Below are 21,010 nucleotides of genomic sequence, written 5' to 3' on the forward strand. Positions count from 1 at the left end.
TGAGAATAATCGCAAGCTATTTGGGGAAGATGAAATGTAAATACTTGGGAGAAACACAATGTTTAGAAAAGGGGTACAAAAATTCAAAACATGGAGGGGGGAATATGCCATATGCTTTTTGATAAATCGCTCACCCCAGACAAAATTATTTCATATATATACCATTTTGGGAGTTCTTAAAGGCACCCCGTTAGCCAATTGGGGGGTGCAGGGGGAGGTGGTAGTTGCATTGTACTGGCTCCCACTAGCTCAACCAGAGTTGCTATTCACACTTCCTTAATACACACAGGAACAAGGAAATGCTGGATAAAGTGAACAGTTACTGGACCTAATGTTAAGAGGAAGCATTTTTCATGCACAATTAGCTTGTACAATTCATTGTCACGAATGCAAGAGCTAAAGATAGAAGAGCCCTAAAAGCTCAGTTATGTTCGTAAGAACAGACCCATGAAAACTGCAGGAATAGCGCAAAATATCTTCTGGTTGACAGAAACTGGAAATACATTTGCTTTGCATAGGGCCCAGCTTTGCAGATTTCACATGTGATGGGCAGGTGTGTAGTACCTTTGGCTCTCCTTGTGTTGCTGAACTACAATTCCTGTCATCTTTGTAGATTCAGGTAGGTAGGCCTGACACAGTTGAAATAAATAAAAAAATTGCCCCCGAAAGTGCCCATGAAAGCTTAGACCCAGAACAAAGTTAGTTGGTCTCTAAGGTGCTACTGGACAATTTTTTAGTCCTGTCATCTTTGGTTATTGGCCACACTTGCTGGGGCTAATGGGAGCTGTAGTTAAGCAAAGGCCAAAGCTCCTCCACACCTGGACTAAAGGAGAGAACATTGGTTTTCAAAGAGAACCACAATGCCTGTATAAGCCATACTGAGTACAGTGGTACCTCGGGTTAAGAACTTAATTCATTCTGGAGGTCCGTTCTTAACCTGAAACTATTCTTAATCTGAGGTACCACTTTAGCTAATGGGGCCTCCTGCTGCCACCGCGTGATTTCTGTTCTCATCCTGAAGCAAAGTTCTTAACCTGATGCACTATTTCTGGGTTAGCGGAGTCTGTAACCTCGACTGTAACTCGAGGAACCACTGTATGTGCCACATGTCTAAAGGGTATTCTTAGCCCACTATGAAACAAGGGATTAACTAAATCCACCCACTAAAAAGTTGGCAACTTTGTTTCTGTGATATACTGCAAGTGAGGTAAAATCATTTCTGGGGGCAAGAACTGGAATGGCCTCCATTTTGTGTTCCTCAGAAAGCCCTCTTCCGAGGCACTTCTTGGATTTGTGGGTGGAGACTGGCTGCCACCATAAAAATTGACTGCCTTCTTTTTCACCACTACAGCTGACAGCAGTTGGATGTATACAAAGAAACACACACTTCTAGACAATGGCTGGATTGATCCTTCAGTAACTGCCATTATTTGACAGGTGCAGTGTTCAATGTACACAATACTCCTCACCAACAGAAGGTGGTGACTGAAACAGCCTTGCTTAAAATTGCTTAAAATAAGGTTAGTGGGTTGCATGCAATGCTATTTTTAATCCCGTACTACTAGGAAACACATTTTTTAACACAATGGATTTTTTGAAGTACAATAATATCTTCTAAAAAATCCCAAAGGGAGAGGCAAGGGCAGGAATCATGAGATTAACACTGATGTCCTATGTGTATCAAATTTATGACTGCTGATGTAAATTTGAATTGGGTCAAATATTTGCACCAGCTCTAGGCTGGAACAGCAATCTTCCTCCCTCCAGTTCACGTCAACCAACATGCTAAGCAGGACTGAAGATGCACAGGGGGGCACACTGCTTTGTAAAACCATGCTGGGAAGCAGCTGTTAGGATTGCACCCTTAGCAAGCTAACTTTAGCACCTATTTTATACATGGACACAACCATCCTGGGTCTAGTGTTACAGTTCTTATGCTTCTCTTTTCTAGTTAGAACTGTTTTTCTGACTAGAACCCAAATCATCTCTCCGGACAAGGCAACAATAGCAAGAAAAATGCTCAACATAGCGCACCATAGATCACCACCTTAGGGAAAAAGACCAAGCACAGGAGAGTTAGTTTCTTGGCACACTCAGCTCTGTACGTTCCTCAGAGCAGCTTGAGGGGCTCTTTCTGCAATCCAATTAAAAGCAGCTCACATCTAGACGGTGAAGAAACACGTACAGCACACACCTGATAGATATTTATAAGACACAACAGTATTCAATTAGTTCAGGATCAGTTTCATTGGTCCCCTTCCATCTTGCCATATGGCCCACGATCAATAGGTGTCTGAATTAGCAAGCAAGATCACAAAGCAGCCAATGATATGGTTGGGAGTCAGCAAAAAGCAAGCTTGCTCTGTGTATCTCTAGAGACCACAAAAGCACAGCAATATTGAATACTCTCTGCCTCTCTCCCCATTGAGTTTCTATCATGGAAGTTTGCAGCAATGCTAAAAATAGAGTGTTTCTGTGCGTGGAGCTGTTCCCCTCGATACATATATTTCAGTCTAATAAAAAGTGCCGGCCGTTTCATTGCTCCTTTCCCTCAGAATGAGATACTCCGATAACAGCCATTAAAATCAACCCTTGCAAATGAGCAGGTACAGGGGGTTCTTTTAAATGCAGCCTCCATTCTAGCAGGTGGCCAGAACCACTCTGAACCAAGTGATTACCTGTGAATAGAAGAGGTAATGCTGACAACTGCTCGCTGCAGGCAGTTATTCAAAAAGGAGAAACAGAAGGGCATGGAATGGAAATGCAGCACATTTAAAGTGCTTCGTAATAAATACCTTAGGAGACCCGCTGCTGGCCTATTCTCCAAAAAGCCTTCCTTTGAGCTTTTGGGATGGGCTTGGTCACAATGAATGCCAATGGGCAATCAGTGAAGCCCATCCTCCTTCACACTCCATGGTGAAAGGTGGCCTTGAAGCTGCTTTTCCAGGTCTGCAAGGCACAAGGGCAAGAAAGCCTGGGAAAAGTTTGTACGAAGCCAGGGGGAGAGTTATGAGCTGCAACATAGATGCTGCTGCTGTAGAACTTACGTTCCTATGAATCTAGCACTACCTGCCTGCTCAAGTCTGCTTACCTGTGCACCTACATAAGAACCTGCTTGATTGGGCCAATGGCCCATCCAGTCTAGCATGCTGTTCTCACAGCAGCCAACTGGATGCCTGTGGGAAACCTGGAAGCAGCGCCCAAATCTTCTCCACCTCCAGAAGTTTCCCACCACTGTGGCTATTTCCAGCAATTCCTCCCCTGGCCCCAGCTCCCCATGCACCCAAAATCTGTTCAAGAGGGTCCCCCAATTCTCTAGAGATTTTGAGAAGCGGTAGGGTGGACGATGTGGGAGAGGAATAGCCAAAAACTGCTCCCACGTCTCCATTCAGCTGATGGCTGCTTTCCGGCAGACAAACATCAGCTGGATTCTACCCTCTATTCCTAGGCATACAGCAAAACCCAGGATTTTCACAATACTTTTGTAATAGCTGGGACGTCCCAAAATATAAAAGCAAAAAGTCATCGTTCATATACTTATTAAAACTTTTATTATGAAAACAAAATTGTCATTTTACAGTTATGTGAATCACACACAGAACAATACATACAATGAACTCTATTTTGCCAGATTATAGTTTTGTACAAGGCCAACATCTCATTCCAAGGGCCTAGACATTCCTATGCCCTGACGAAGAGAGAAGTAGCTATTTATTGAAGGGACAAACTGCAACTTGCATTCACAACATTCAGCAATGTAGTTGAGCACCGTAACCGTTTAGAGCCATGGTGCTTTTTATTCTTCAAGAGGATGGATCGGTCCAGTAGCACTTTGTAATGTGCATGTAGCACATTGGTAAATATACATTTTAGTAATGTGAATATTTACAGTACAGGTGTGACAAGAAGCCAAAACAATTCTGAATGATGTGATGCAAAAGATGACGGTCTTCAGCGATCAGCTTCTGCACACATTTCAGGCCACAAAACAAGTGTCACATTCTTTGCAGGCAATCTTATCTGTCTGGAATACATATGAAAATCAGTGGCCAACTTTGTGTAAATCATTTAGTTAAGGCATATATACAACAAGTATGAGCCATGAAATCTTTATTTTGAATGGCTGATTCCTTATGGATCTCTAGTATGCAATATTTTATTAGGCACTTCTGCCAGCAACAAAAGGAGGAAATAAGGGGTGGGGGGAACATGGCTAAGCGTTCCAGTAACCACCATAAAGTAGTTGTGTAAAGAAGCCCTTGCTGGTGTGGCCGAGGGGTGGAGGGAGGCGCCGCTGAGCTCCCAGTTCAAAATGTGCTTCCCACAGAGCTCTTTAGACTTGGGGCACCTTGAGACAGTCACTATTTTGGGGTGATAGTCGTCCACATACCAGCAAATTCCAGTTGCGCAATTAAAGTTGATTTAGAGATATTGCACATCAAACGCGTGTCCCAAAAGATAATTTTTTTCTTTTTTTTAGCAAAAAGGAAAGTGAAAGGGAAAAGTAGCAGAAAGTGTGGGATGCTACATCATCTAGCCTCCTTATAAACAAAAGCGAATGCTCAGTAAAACAGCTAACCACGTCTAATCTGCCTGCAAACAAATCAGGATGAATGCTCAAAATGCAGGTCTACTGGAAGCGCCCTTAAGTGTCATCTAAAAGGATTAAGAGCAAAAGAGGAGGTATGGAATAATAACAAAAATCCTTCTACAAGGAATTTATAGTCATGCCTTCTCTCACCAAATAATCTGGAAGAACAGCATATTTTATTGAATGACAAAAACCAGGATTAGAAAAGAACCCATTTATTGTAGAATGGTGTGGTGCCCCCCCCCCCCCATATCCCTAGAAAGAATATCATATCAACAAGAATTTACAATTTTGGCATGTTAAAGCACAACAAACTTAAGATCACTTATTTAGTGAACAAGTTCTGTTAACATTTTCACATTAATGCACAATTTGCTAGCCACAAAAATAGGCTGTTAAGACTGATCTCACTGATATAACAGTTTGAAGTCCAGTAACATATGATTTTTATTCTTCGCAGAACTTTTAAAAAGTTGATAAAGAAACTATGGTTCTTGTTACTTTTTACAAATACATTCTTGAATATGAAACATTAACCTGAATTACGGTATACTTTGTGTACTCAAATATCTAATACTAGAATCATATACTACCACTATTCTCAGGAGGACGTTTTTAACACTATAATGTTTATTACCTTCAGTACTAGATGTAAGCACATTTGCTTCTAATTATCCTTAAAAAAAAAGCCACCATGAAATTTAAATTTACTCAATAGCAGAAATACAAATTAAGATCTAATTTTTGATACATCAAAGTGATAAAATCACCAGGGGTTGCTTGGCAGTTTGAAAACAAGCCCTAATTTGACAAGTAGCCAAAATTATCATTGATCTGAAATGCAAAAAATGTGCAAAATAAATATAACATACAGAATAATGGTTCACAGTACAAGCAATGGAAAATCTGGAATTTAGCAGTAGTCCTCCGTTCAAATATGGCCAACTGCAAATAGTATCCTCATTCACACTGTGTTACCTAACACTTCATTCATGTTCATTGTAAATTCATCTAATCTCCAATTGAAGTCCTTTTCAGCTATGGTCACATTGGTGCTGGCTTTGCATGATGCAGTTTAGAGAGCTGGAACTGCCTATGAATGATGTGACTACTTGCCCAGGGTACTTGGTGTTGTGTGGGAAAGATCTCATGGGAAAGATCCCTATGATGAGCCCTGCCTACATAGCTGCACTATTCACGCATAGCCCATTTCATGGGGCAGCATTACAGAAAGTGGTATCCACATTGCTGTGTGTGAAGGGGTACCACAAAATTGCTTTGGAAAACGTTGTCTAATTCCAAAGGGCAAAGTTCTGCTGGATATTTCGCTGGCCCATTTAATTCCTGAGCAGTAGGTCCATCAGATGGAGCCAATGGTTCAGAATGCACTGTTCAGTGAAGGCATTACATTTAACCACCTTATTTTGATTTTGAACATGTCTAACTGGCAGGCCTGTGCTGTTGTAACTCCTAAGGGGTGTGGGGTCTACAAAGCCATTTTTCTCTTACAATTTCAAACAAATCCAATGGGCAGTTAAGTCTATTTAAATGGATGTTCTCTCTGACTTGATTTAAAGGTTCATCTGCATTAAAAGCTGCTTGTTTTGTTTTGCTGGTGTCTGTGCAAACAAAAATAAAACAAAAATGCAGAAATTTCGCTCTCCAATATCTACAAACCGTTTTTCTCATCTCTTGGGCTGCCTTACTTGAAAACCATTAGGTGTGTTCCAATCGGCATCAATAATGCGATAGCAGTGAAATAACATGAAATTCTGCTCACATATCACTTTGGATCGAAAAATTCAAAGCAGGGAGGAAAATCAGAGAAGAAAATGCAAAATATACCAGAAATCCTGAAACATTTGCTGTAACTTATGGGGGGGTGGTTGACCCTCACATTTTCTGTGCACTTATCTTCCTATGCCTAGCAAATATTCAGTGCTATCAGAGGAAAGGGTGTGGTTGGATCCACACAACTCAGTCATCTCTTGAAGGGAAGTTAGGTAAGAATGGCCTGGTGCTGATGCTGACAAAGCAGACAGAACTGACTTCATGTGCAATGGATATGCTTATAGATCAAGTGTTGCAAGCTAACTGAATAACTGCGACCGCTAAGTACTGGATGCTGAGCTCCAGTGCCAAGAACTTCATGCATAGCTCCAGTTCCCAAACTCAAACAGGAGGCTTTTGTGCATGTTGTTAGATGAAACGGCAAAAGCTTCAAAACCAACAGAATTTGTGTGTGTGCAAGTGAGTATTCCACAAAATGCAAGGTTAATTTTAGTTACTCTAAAATTATAAGTCTCCTTGGGAACCACTCAGTGCAAGGGCAGTTCAACCTCAGCTTCTCCTAGCCAAGGATGGCGAGGCTGCAGTGTTGGGAATAAATGTACCAAAGTTACTCAAAGCACTAAAATTGAAGCATGCTCAACATTAAGCAGAACTGCAGCTTCAGCAAGTGTAGTAAGTGTTCGTGGACACATTAAAATGCTGGAATGATTCCTGTATAATGTGGATCTGGAATGTTCTCTCTTTTAAAAATCTCATTTACAAAGGGAAAATTCTATTTTATAATTTGACTGCTAAATTCCAGACTAAATGCAGAGACATTTAGAAATTTAATCATCAGCGTTTCCTTAGCCTTAACATCTCAAGTGTGAATTCTCGGTGGTATTATACAGTCCAAAGAATAAATCAGAAGAGTAAAAAAGAAGTTATTTTGAAAATGTAGTGTTGACCACAAGTTGACCTCTCGAATCCAGATTTGCACTGTGGCGCTGGTGATGGCACATGCAAAATATGAGTATTAATACTGGCATAAATGAGAAGGCTGCTTTTTCATAGCAAATAATTCATTTCGTTTTGCTCTGTGATCGAAGGCATAAACTATGTAGCTCTAAAAATTGTTCAAAGAGATAATTGTAAACCAAATTCCTTGGATTTTATTTTCATTTGGTAATCTTCCCCGTAGGCAGTTTTATTTCTTCTTTCTTAATACTGGGAAAAGTGCGATGTTGAAGATCAATGCAGTTCAGTATGTCCTTTGGTCCAATTTCCATGTTAACACCATCTCTTATTTTAAATAATAAAAAATATATATGGTAAAAGTGCAGAATGGCTTAGCAATACAAAAAGATAGGAATACAACTTCTTTCCTACATAGTAACTGGAATAACTGGGCTTCAATGAACTGTAGAAAAAAGCAGACATGTGGTTGTATCTCCAGTAAAAAAATGATGAATCTAGCTTTTCAGTTCCTCTTGGAAAGATCTTTACAGTAGGCATTCTCAGCACTTGTGCTTCATGGCAAGCTGGAGGGGAAATGTGTGAGAGAGTGAGAGATGCGTTAAGACTTATTTACTATTATGGCTGGACATTTATGAACAAGGCTTAGTTCCTGTGCTGCAGACAAAATGGAAGCATGTATATATTGGGTGCAAATCCCAATAAAACTTTCTCCTGTTGAGTTTATATTGCTTGCTACATTCACTGACCATATAATCAATACAGAAGGAAGATACTTAGTTGTTTTCACTCATTTCAAGGATGAAGATGCTGAAATCCAACCAAGATAAAAATAAATACCTTAAAATTACTTTATTTAGACTAAATTACAAATATCACATGCAATGTTAATGAGATTATCTAACTTCTAAAGAAAGCTCTGAAAGGAAATATAAGCATATTAAACCCCCTCCCCTCCTCATTGCAAATACAGAACTAACGGTAGCTTGAGTGATCCCTCCAAAGCAGAATCAAACCACGGTTTACAATCTTAGTTTGGAGGAGACCTGATGTCACAACAAAGTGCGGCTTGATTTATACAAAAATGTAAGGAACTAAGACCCATCTACAAGGGAGGTGGAAACACACAGAGACTCTTGATTATGATCCTCTATATAGAGCATATAGTTTGCATAACCTAGGGGGGTGTTCTTAAATATGAACACCTTAAATTGACAAAAAAATAAAAATCAGCCAAAACCCTCCCCCAATGAAAAACCCTAACCAGTACCCCAGCCCAAGAATCTGTTCAGCAGCCTCACCTTTTGTAGCTGGAGTCGGTTGGGACTAAATCAGATTAAAATCACCTTAACTTTCAAAGCATCTGGGTAGGCTTGACTAAATAAAATGTTTTTAGCAGGTGCCAAATAGAGGTCAGTGAATTCACCTGCTTGATCTCAGTAGACAGGGAGTCCCAAAGTGTAGGCTCTGCCACACAAAAGTTCTTACCAGTTCAAGTTCTTACAAATTAGGTACAGGTCTTATATGGCACCTGTAATAGTGCCAATTCCACCGACTGAAGCGGTTGAATGGATGCATGTCAGGTAAGGCTGGTCCCAAGTTGTTAAGGGCTTTATATGCTGATAGCAATACCTTGAACTTGGCCCAGTAGCAAACCTCTTGAGTGCAGTACAGACCTCTTGAGTTATCCTTATGAATACTGGAACTGACAGAAAAGGCTGATAAAATTGGCAGAAAAGACTGATAAAATCCGAAACCAGGGAGAAGAGATGGTGGGGAAAAATTGGGAATTTTAAAAACAGTATTTAGTATAATATTTATCATTAAGGAATGTTGGGAGATGGTGGAATGAATTTATATGACTTTAGTGGAAACATGATAAGGACTTGAGATTTCAGGATTTAAGGGTATAAGATTTAAGGTTTTTTTTCTCTTTTTATTAGATTGGAGTATAGATAATTTCTTAGAGGTTGATGGGAGGATAAGGTTTAAATGGATTAAGATAAATAAGTGAGTAAGCAGTGAAAGATGGAAAGAATTTGCTGACTTAATTATTAACTGGAATACAAAAAGGGAGGTGGGAGGAGGTCGAGGAAACAAGTTATTGAAGGATGGAATTGTGAAAAATGGAATCGTTCTTATTTAAATGTTTTTGCTTTTTCTTCTGTTGGTGGTGTGGTGTATTTTTTAATTTTTCTCTATCCTTGTTTCTTTCTTTATCTTTATTGTACTTTGTCTTTTTTAATTTTTGCTGTATTTGTTAAAATTGGAATAAATATCATTTTTTTTAAAAAAAATATCCTTATGAATACTGAATAAACCTGTGTCGTAGGAAGCTAACAGAGCACCAGTCCATCTAGTTTATTGTTGGCAACACTGACTGGCAACAAATCTCTTGGGTTTCAATAAATGACCCCCCCCCGCCCCAATACTCAAGACATTTTAAAGTAGGTAACAAGAACACAGCTGCATCTTTCAATATCAGCTCTCATATTGGCACTTATATCTGGTTATTTTGGGATACACACAGAAAAGCCTTTTCATGTGATGTGCTAGCAAGCATCTCTCCCCACATCTTATCCACTTAATACAGAAATTAACTTGACATGTAGCCACTTCCTGAACACCACCTCAGCCATCTAATGACAACATTTTAATAGTGATATCAGGAGCTGATGAAATGTCACAGCATTTGTGCTACATCTTTTAAGTGAGATCCTTGACTTGATTCTGAAATGTTCCTTAAAAATGAAGATGCTGAAAGGCACACAGATATTTACTTAAATCTTCTTTCTTTCTTTTTCTTTCTCTTTCTTTTTACATTAATAGACGTCATCATTAGGATTTTTGCCAGTGCAGGATTATTTTACATTTCAGGCACGGCACAGATTAGTATTGGGAACAAAGCACATAAACCAGCAACTTGTATAAATAATTGACTTTGCAACAATGACTCTGTGAAGTCACTTCAAAGAGTTTAAAAGTAAACACAAACCAGATTAATTAGTTTGTTTCACTACTTTCAAAAGTGGGAGAAAGCAACACAGGAATTCAGTATTGCTCATTAGTATTCAGTTCCGAATGTTGGAGAAAAACATAAATGCAGGATAAATAAATGAGGATTAAAGGAATAAGTTTCAAGATTTTCCTGTAGTTTCTAGGGGTGTGATATGATGCTTGAAATATTCGCATATATATTTTTAAAGAAAAGGAAGAAGAGTCATGTTCCAGGTTGGCTAGAGTTCTTGAAAGTTGCATCACATACACATCCTACAATTCCATATTTATTATGAAACAAAAAGGTGATGGTCAGTCTTTGTAACATATAATAATTGAGGAGTGTGAGAGAAAGGCTGTGAATACAGGAGATACCAAGTCTTGAGAACACTATGAAGTGTGTTTAAGGGAAAGCAGAAGGCTTCGCAAAGAAGCCAATTATGTGAGGAAAGACAGAGGTTGCTAGTCTAGATCACAGGCAAGGTTAACAGATCAGGCTTGTTTGAAAAGAGATTTGCGCCAAGGACAGGAGGTGTTTGGGCTGAATGGATGCGGTGCAACAGAAGTCTGGGAAGACAAGATGTTGGGGTAGTCAGGGATGGTCTATATTTGCTTCCAACTCCATTTACAGAAGCATATGTGTATGTATAGTCCAGATAGTCCTCTGCTAGTAATTGTTAGTGGAAGTTGCAGAGTTATAGCCAGACTGATAAAGATTCAAAAACCAAGACAGCCACTTTTGTTTTAATCATACTCTAAGAGAAGGCTTTCAGCCTTCACCGACATGGTGTCTGGGGGTGATGGGAGCAGTTCGAAATTAACTTAAACATAAAAACATGCATTCTCTAAAGTGAAGCGAGCACCCATCTTCTACGGGTAAAAAGTAAGAGTATTTGTAGGCACAGTTAGAAATATAAGCTCCTTTTTATGATGGAAGATGTAAGGAATAGCCACAGTAATACCAAGGGCAGCACAAGACTTAAGTGTAAATGTATAATAGGGAAAATGCTACAATGCAATCCAACGGATGTATTTTGCACTGCTGGTGGCAACATTCTTCTCCTGGTCCTGACTGTATCACAAAGCAAAACGGGAGATGGAAAATGCAAGTCCTCATATCCTTTTTGTCAGGTCTTGCTGCATAGTTTGATGCAACACTTTGCTTGCAATCTGTGGAACGTTTTTCCCCCTTGTTAGATATGTGTTACTCTGCTCAGCTTTCAAACCATGCCAACAGAATATTTCATAGAATCATAGAATCATAGAATCATAGAGTTGGAAGAGACCACAAGGGTCATCGAGTCCAACCCCCTGCCAAGCAGGAAACACCATCAGAGCACTCCTGACATATGGTTGTCAAGCCTCTGCTTAAAGACCTCCAAAGAAGGAGACTCCACCACACTCCTTGGCAGCAAATTCCACTGTCGAACAGCTCTTACTGTCAGGAAGTTCTTCCTAATGTTTAGGTGGAATCTTCTTTCTTGTAGTTTGTATCCATTGCTCCGTGTCCGCTTCTCTGGAGCAGCAGAAAACAACCTTTCTCCCTCCTCTATGTGACATCCTTTTATATATTTGAACATGGCTATCATATCACCCCTTAACCTCCTCTTCTCCAGGCTAAACATGCCCAGCTCCCTTAGCCGATCCTCATAAGGCATTGTTTCCAGGCCTTTGACCATTTTGGTTGCCCTCCTCTGTACACGTTCTAGTTTGTCAGTGTCCTTCTTGAACTGTGGTGCCCAGAACTGGACACAGTACTCCAGGTGAGGTCTGACCAGAGCAGAATACAGTGGCACTATAACTTCCCTTGATCTAGATGCTATACTCCTATTGATGCAGCCCAGAATTGCATTGGCTTTTTTAGCTGCCGCGTCACACTGTTGGCTCATGTTAAGTTTGTGGTCAACCAAGACTCCTAGATCCTTTTCACATGTACTGCTCTCAAGCCAGGTGTCACCCATCTTGTATTTGTGCCTCTCATTTTTTTTGCCCAAGTGCAATACTTTACATTTCTCCCTGTTAAAATTCATCTTGTTTGTTTTGGCCCAGTTCTCTAATCTGTCAAGGTCGTTTTGAAGTGTGATCCTGTCTTCTGGGGTGTTAGCCACCCCTCCCAGTTTGGTGTCATCTGCAAATTTGATCAGGATGCCCTTGAGTCCATCATCCAAGTCGTTGATAAAGATGTTGAATAAGACCGGGCCCAAGACAGAACCCTGTGGCACCCCACTAGTCACTCTTCTCCAGGATGAAGAGGAACCATTGATGAGCACCCTTTGGGTCCGGTATTTAACCGGTACATTCTTTAAAAGGCCAACAAAAGACCATTTTTGTGTAAGGTCAGATGGAGATACTGTGTACTATGTTCTTTATTGCCCTTCATAGGAGCAGATCCTTCTATTCATTCCAGAATTTTTTAGAAGGTCAAACAGGTGATTTCAAAATTAGATGGTTGCTGGCTGATAAAGATAAGTTTGTTATTTATGAGGTTGCTTTGTATATGCTAGCAGTGAGAAGCTTGTCAGATGAAAACTGTTGGCTGTCATGGCGATTTTTAAATCTAAAATATTCTGGGGAACTTTATAATTGTATGTTTTGTTAATTTGCAGCTCTGAAAACTAGTGTTTTTTAACTTACACTTGGATTGTTTGTGTTTGTTATTTATAATAAAAAATCTCACTGGCATTGACTTCTCTGGGTCTATTCAGAGTATGACATGGTAAACCCACTTACCTGGGAGTAAGCCATATTGAATTAAATAGTCATGGTTAGGATTGCAGCCTTAGTTGGATATCACCCATAGGGCGGGTGCCACTACTGAGAAGGCCCTACCTCAGATTTAGTTAATGGACATAGTAGAACATTAGCCTTCACACCATATTCTCGGTTTCCTCAGAATCTTCCAAGAGAGTGTAAAAACTTTTTTGTATTCCAGCAAACATGTGTTTTATTGGGGCATATAATTTTTTTAACTGATATTTTTGTATCTGTTGAACCCATCTCTGTTGTATTACATCATTTTATGGAAATGTTGTGCTTTATTTGATTTACTTAATTGTTGTAAAATATCCCTGCCCCACCTCAATATGCAGGCACTAGAAGTCTGGGCTGCATATTTTTCAAACAAACAAATGCCAGAGCTAACTTACCAGGTCAGAATGTCCCCCTTTGCCAGCATTTATTGAAAAGGGTTTGGTACCTTTTGATGAGTTTAAACAGTTGACAACAATATTGCATATTAATATTAGGGGTTTCCTAGCAACCTGCTTCTCATAGAAGTTATTACCATATTAAGGATTTCTTGTCCTTTTCCCTAAGCTGTATTTTATTAATTTCATACCTTGTGTGCAGTTTCTGCAAACTGCTGAGCACTGTTCTTCATATCCTCTGTCTTTTCCTCTGCTCGACCTAACCTTTCACCGCGCTCATTCAAAGCTTGACTTGCCTTCTGTACTGCACTGGTTACACTATCTGCAGCTGAATGTAATATGCTATTTCCTAAAAACAAAAAACAAAAAAAACAAATTGTTAGAAACAAAAATGGAAAACGTACGTGAGAACTGTGAATAACATGATCAAATGTATCTCAACATTTTCTAATATCAGAACTCTCCGATACAAAACAGACAAGGTTGGATCCTAGGAAGGCAGGAATTTATCTTCTATTAGGCCATTGCTCCAATTGGCTCAATATTGCCTGCACCAGGAGACCCACACTTGTTGGGCCCATGGACACATTTGGAAATCTAACTTTGCTGTCATGGGCACCACAGAATACCCAGCTGATGATGCTCAAAATCCTCTCCAAAATGGGCAAAACACCTACACATACACCAACACAAAATAAAAGACACACATGCACACAAATGAAAGCAAACCACCACCCCAAAACAGGTAAATCGTCCCAAACCAAAACACACACTTTCTCCTTTTCTCCCTGCCCACATGACATGTTAGGAGGGTTGTCCGATGTCAGGAACTATAGGTCTACAATGACTAGCAATGACTCTCCTGTGCTTCATCCAGCACCATTTTTTAGCTCTACCTGGAAATGCCATGGACTGAACCAGAGACTTTCTGCATTAACCACCACTGAGTTAATGCTCTTCAACCTATGAGACTCGTGAGTGGAGTTCTACTCATAGAACAGAGCTTTGCCATCTTTTCCTGGAATAAATAGAGAAATTCTATACATGTCTGGATGAGAAGTAAGTCCAACTGAGTTGGACAGGACTTACTCCCAGATACTTGGTATAGGATTATAGCCTAAGTCTCAAAAGAAAAAAAAGAAAACAAGTGTTCATGTTCCCAAATACCTTTTTGATTTTTTTTAAAGCTGAAACAAAACTGATGAAAAATACCACTTTATGAAGCTGAGAACAGTTAATGTTCTTTTTCTTCTCAGTTTACGTCTTCTCCAACCTGATGCCCTCCAAGTTTGTTTGGACTTCAAATTCCACCAGCATCTGCCCATTACCATATTTTTCGCTCTGTAGCACGCACCGGACCATAGGAGGGGGAGAACAGGAAAAAAAAAATTCCCCTTGTTCTCCCCCTCTAAAACAAGGTGCATTCTGTGCGTTCAGGGTGCGTTCACCCAAAGCCTCCGGAGACTTTGGGTTCCTTTCAACCTGCTCTTTGGGGCTGGTGGGAGGAAGCGCTGCTTTCCCCCACCGCCAGCCCCAAAGACCAGGTCGAGGAGCAGCGGGAAGGCGCCGCACCGCCTTCCCTCTGCCCCCCTAGCTTGTGGGGCTGGCGGTGGGGGGAAGCGTTGCAGCCTCTCCCCCCCCCCACCTTCGTACAGCCTTCGTAGCCTCCGCAGGGCAGTGAGGTGAAGGCACCCCGCTGCCCTGTGGAGGCTTTGTGCAGCTAATCCCAAGCTAGAACAGCAAGACGGAGCGCTGCGCAGCGCTCTGTCTCCCTGTTCTGGCTTTGGGCTTAGCTGTACAGTCTGCATTCGCTCTATAGGATGCACACACATTTTCCCTTAATTTTTGGCGGGGAAAAGTGCGTCCTATAGAGCGAAAAATACGGTATATCCCATGGTGGGGAATGATTGGGGGTTGTGGCCTAAAATGTCTGGAGGTCTGATTGTTGCATGTTTAGTTTTCTGCCAGCGTTTGAGCTGTAGATGAGATACAGTAGTACCTTGGGTTACATACGTTTCAGGTTACATATGCTTCAGGTTACAGACTCCGCAAACCCAGAAATATTACCTCGGGTTAAGAACTTTGCTTCAGGATGAGAACAGAAATCGTGCAGCGGCAGCACATCGGCAGCAGGAGGCCCCATTAGCTAAAGTGGTGCTTCAGGTTAAGAACAGTTTCAGGTTAAGAACAGACCTCCAGAACGAATTAAGTTCTTAACCCGAGGTACCACTGTACTTGACTTTCTGCTCTCAGGTCTGATATTCATTTGATGTGAATATTGACTGCTTTGCTTCAGCTGAGAACTGGATAACTAAGTCAATTTTCAAAATGTGAGAACTCTATATATACTTTGGTAAACAATTGAATTTCTGATGCAATTTTGAATGCACCAGTGGCATAAAATATAGAATTCATACATAGGGATCAATGGCTTGATGTTCATACATTCCATACCTGTAGTGTTATAAAGTATTTGGTATTGAAAATATATTATTAAGTGTTTGCATTGCTTGTGGTCTAACAATGCAATGAATTTAGAAATTGTCCACACTTTTCTGAGAAAGGCCATGGTCTTGCAATGGAATTGATCAGCAAATCTCTATCTCTCTCTTTGTAGTTTTAAAAGAAGAATCAACTGATTTTGTCAGCAGGAAACAATCATTATTATTATTTGCCCCCATCCCACTGCTTGTGTATGATTGTCTCAGCAAGTTTGTTCTGGATGACTGTTTCATTTGTAAATCAAACACGTTTGGTTTGATCAGGAGTTTGGAACTACTATAAAAACAAGTTTGAGAACTGGTGTCTCATTTCAAAATGAGTACAATCTGCTATTAAACCAAAAGTCCACTCATTAGCAAATCTGTTTATTGCCTTGCAACTGATTCTTGAACATTTCAGCTCACACCCTATCAATTCACTTCTAAAGAGTAGGGAGGAAGTGTCTATTTCTTTGCTCCTACAATGTCCCAGATTGGAATTCTTATGATTGTATTATAAATAAAGTGGGCTATCAATCATTAAATTTCTGTAGCAGAAATGGTATTTCAAAATGAAATGTAGAAAGGGATGTTTCTTAAGGACTTTGAATTTTATAAGCATTTTTGGAGTTGCAAAAAATATGGTCTTGGCAATGATTTCAGCAACCAAGAACTCCCAAGTTTTTCAGTGCACAAAGCAGGAACAGAGTTCACCTGTGTAAAGACAGAATTGACCTGTCTCTTTGATTTCTGTGTTTTTAACAGCTGCATAGCAAGCAAAAATTCAAGAGATAGAGCTTTCTACCAAACAGCAAAGCGATGATGGCCGATGGTCTCTCTCCTGATTAAGCGGTTTAATCAATATTTGAAATCTTAGCTTACAGCTCTAGTAAATACCTAATTAACTGTAAGAGGGCTCACATATTCAGCTGGTCTCTAAATTCTACCCATCTTTTATCAACTGATTGCATAACATGAATGATAGAATAAGCTTCACTTAAGGAAGTATAAGCTATAAGCCAGAGTATAAGCCTGATAGTTTCTGGTTTTATACTTCCTAAACACAATACACTGGCAACTAAACATAACACCACCACCACCTAATTAAAAGGGAAGGAAAGTATTACAATTATGAGGAGATACATATGGCTCTCCTGTGACTTGTGTTGCTGGGGAGATAAGAGTTAGAGAAATTTTTAATATTTCTGGACTGAAAATGCAACTATTCAGGAAAGCAATCATAACTTGAGCTACAAAAAAATAGGATTAAATGCTGCAGCTCTTGTTGTACTATTATTATGAATGGAAGTAGAGATGCCATATGTTCCCCCATATAAATAGTACAAGTAGGTCAAATAAGGGTTTGTTCTAGCTATAGGGGCTTACATTATTTTCAATAGTCTTGCACAGCTCAAATCACAATATTAAGACATTGCTGTTACTCTGCTAATGGCTTAAGGCAGATGAGCAATCACATTTTAGGAAAAATGGTGTCAAATTCATAGGCAGTGTAGCATGTACTGATATGACATAGCTTACTTTGATGTAATGAAGTTTCGATCCAGCACAGATGATCAGGACAGATAGAGATATTTACATATAATCTAATTCAAATTTAGTCCTGAAAAACATGGTGTCAGATTAAGAATGTACATTATATTGCTATGCATTTGGTAAAGCAGAAGGGATGGAAAGAGACCTACAGAGTTGTACAAATCAGTCTTCTGTGCTGTGGTTATACTTAAGGATGGGCCAAACTGTAACTTCAAACCATAGTTCTTAACTAAGAAACAGATAAGTAGTTTTTTAAACAAAGATAAGCACTATAGATAAGAAAAAGCTGATCTGCATGAATCTACACAAGCATAATTAAAACTTCCTGTATTTGGCAAAGTCATTTTAATGTTTATGCATCATCAGATGTAACAGTCTATCACAGTAGGTTATTTGCTTTATAATGCAAATTGGATTAATCATTTCCTTGTGTACATATTTTTAAGTTCTTATACATGAATTTAAAACTCTCACATTCTACTAGTACTAGGATATTATGAAACCTTCTGTTTTGTTTAATAAACAGCAACGCTGACCATCTTCACACATTACAATAAGCTACAGCTTATAAACTGTGGTTTATTTAACTAAAGTTAAAGTTGATCATCTAACATTAAGCCACGGTTTATAAACTTTTCTTAACGTTAACCATAGCTTAGTATTATGTGTGAACTTGGACCTCTCTCCTTAACAATGGTTAAGGATCTGTCACTGCTCCAAAGCTACTAGTGTAGAACAGGTTAAAATTCAACAGTGGAGGAGAAAGAAACCGTACTGTGATAAACAAACCATGGTTTGAGTGACTGTATGTGAGATACCTTGGTTTTAATGATGGTTTATTAACTATAACTTAGCATTAACTATTGCTTAATGTTACATGTAAACAAGAACAATAAGGCACACAATCCATCAAGAGAATAGTTAAGCTCAGAAAGAGATATAAGACTTGGTGAAACAAGTGTACACTCTTCTGAAATGTGTTTTTTAATGAAAATAAAGTGCTTGCTATATGCTATGGGCTCTTTTGCACATAGGGTAAGCCTTAGCAGCTTAACATTATAAAGGTGAAAGCAGCAACCCAGTGTACAGTTAGGCTGATTGATTCCCATTGACTTAAGAGGGATAAGCTCTTTTGCACATATAGCTGTGTACAGGAGAGCAGCCAATGAGACATACATGAATTGAGAGATAAATGGTAACTGAACTAAGTGGAACAGGGGAATTGTATGGCATATTACATGAAATGTGAAATTAGCTTGACAGAAACAAACCATACACTGCTTTTTATATATTTGTTGTTGTTTAGCCATTTACTCGTGTCTGACTCTTTGTGACCCCATGGACCAGAGCACGCCAGGCACTTGTCTTCCAGTGCCTCCCACGGTTTGGTCAAACTCATGCTGGTTACAATTAACTGAACTTAAATGATTGATATAGATTCTATTTTCATCCTAGTTATTCATTTATATATCTGGTAACATGCATCTAACAGTTGCTAACAGTCGGATAATGTCCTTAACAGACAGAACTGTGGGTACAGACTGAAAGGAGAAACATGAAAGTGTGTCATTAAATCTTAACTTATTTAATCAATGTGCCAAGTGTGTTTATGGTTTTTAAAGAAAGGTTTTTCGTTATTTACCCGAAGCTGATTTTACCACATGCCTCTGCCTTGTGTGTAGATCATATAAGACTAAGCTATCCTGAGGTAGTTTGGTTATCCCTAGGCTCCTATACACCATTCCACAAAATCACATCTGTTAATATGGCAGGTGTAGAAATTAGAACTGTTGACCAACTCATGGAGATAAAACCAAACAGACTTAATCTATGTATACTGAAATGCATTATCTGACAAGATAGGAAGGGCTAAGGTCCAACTAACAGCCAGGGTATATCCAGAAAAATGCCAAACCATGTACCCACACTATGCAACCCCCATGCAAAATGGTCACTGCATGTATTACTTTTGTTAAATAAAGGTTACATAAATTTTATTAAATAAGTAAGCAAATAAATTATGCATTTATAGGGACATATAATATGGCCTGATATGCAGCCCTATTATTTGATTAGTGATGCTCAAGTAGAGCCATTTAAGCACACACTGGCTGTATTCCTAATTCATTCTCCCTCCATAATGTGGAATCAACTGACAGGTCTTCCACAGTGCCGCCATTCTCTCATTAATTCTGCACTAGGTATCAAATAGCCCAAGCCAAGTAGTACAAACAAGAAAGGCTACAGGGAGGTTTCTCTTTTTCTCCACTGCACACATTTCAGAGACAATTTAAGAGCAGAGGTGCTTCAGTATTGCCTGCACTGAACAGTCATGTAGCACAGCAGCAATTCCCACAAAATTACGCACAACTGAAACTACACTGTAGCTGTCTCACCTTTCTGTCTTCCTTGCAGTGGAACTCAGGAGGGACCATGTCACAGGCAGTAACTCTTGGAAAGAGCTGCTACAATGCTGCGTCATGACATTTAGAGCATTAAACCATTAATTTAATTAACATTACCCCTCAATAATGCAAAGAGAACATAGGACTTTCATCTATAAGCTTGTTTACCTTTGCAACAAATTTGTAAGGAAGGCAGATCATGGAAGGCAGGTTAATTCCCATTTTTTAGATTGGAGGTAGAAGCTGAATGACAAGTGATAGTGGCCACCTAACAGATCTGTACTTGAGAAGGCATTTAAACGCAGGTCTGAGTCCCACATGAGTCAACCAGACAACAAAGGCTCACTCAGCTGATCAGGCAGTTTAGAGAGGACCTGCAAAAAGTGCACACCTGCCTCTCACAATGATCCTAAGCCTTGGAGACTGGGCTGGAGAGGATGAGAGCAACACACCCAACACATATGCCCAAGACGGCATTTCACGAGCTATGCCATGTTTCTCTCATCAACAGGGACTGAAATAATGAAACAGGTTTACAAACCATGTTTTCATAGTAATAATAATAACTAAAGGTTTCTTACGTTTATAAGTGGACATCTTAGTGGTCTCCATTTCCAGAAAGTAATTACTAATATTCTAAGCACCAAAGGTAATGCCTGGGCATTTTCATTATGTGGTTAACAATTCAAATACAGTGGTGCCTCACAAGACGAAAAGAATCCGTTCCGCGAGTCTCTTCGTCTTGCAGTTTTTTTCGTCTTGCGAAGCAAGCCCATTAGTGGCTTAGCGGCTTAGCGCCATTAGCGGTTATTAGCGGCTATTAGAGGCTTAAGGGATTAGCGGATTAGCTGCTAAAAGGCTATTAGCGGCTTAGCGGGCTTAGTGGATCAGCTGATAAGCGGCTTAGCGATCAGCTGTTAAGCGGCTTAGCGATTAGCTGTTAAGCGGCTTAGCGACCAGCTGTTAAGCAGCTTAGCGATCAGCTGTTAAGCGGCTTAGCGGCTTGAGGAAAAAGGGGGGGAGGGGAAAAAACCCCACAGGAACTCGCAAGACATTTTCGTCTTTGCCCATAGCAAATTCGTTTTGCGAAGC

At 39.7% G+C, this 21,010-nt stretch overlaps 1 protein-coding gene across 3 annotated transcripts in view; it reads right to left on the minus strand.

Annotated features, from left to right (window-relative positions):
- Positions 1-3,532: 3,532 nt before the first annotated feature.
- Positions 3,533-21,010, minus strand: part of STXBP6 (syntaxin binding protein 6) — a 97,427-nt gene continuing 79,949 nt past the window's right edge. For all 3 annotated transcript variants that reach the window (XM_083453482.1, XM_083453483.1, XM_083453484.1), the window contains exons 5-6: positions 13,671-13,828; positions 3,533-7,902 (exon numbers count right to left, since the gene is read on the minus strand). In XM_083453482.1, coding sequence (XP_083309608.1) covers positions 7,879-7,902; positions 13,671-13,828 — 182 coding nt within the window. In that variant the 3' untranslated portion in view covers positions 3,533-7,878. The remainder of the gene's footprint in view (positions 7,903-13,670; positions 13,829-21,010) is intronic.

This window comes from Podarcis tiliguerta (assembly GCF_965153285.1).
Source record: "Podarcis tiliguerta genome assembly, chromosome: 1".
In the NCBI taxonomy this organism is placed as follows: Eukaryota; Metazoa; Chordata; class Lepidosauria; order Squamata; family Lacertidae; genus Podarcis; species Podarcis tiliguerta.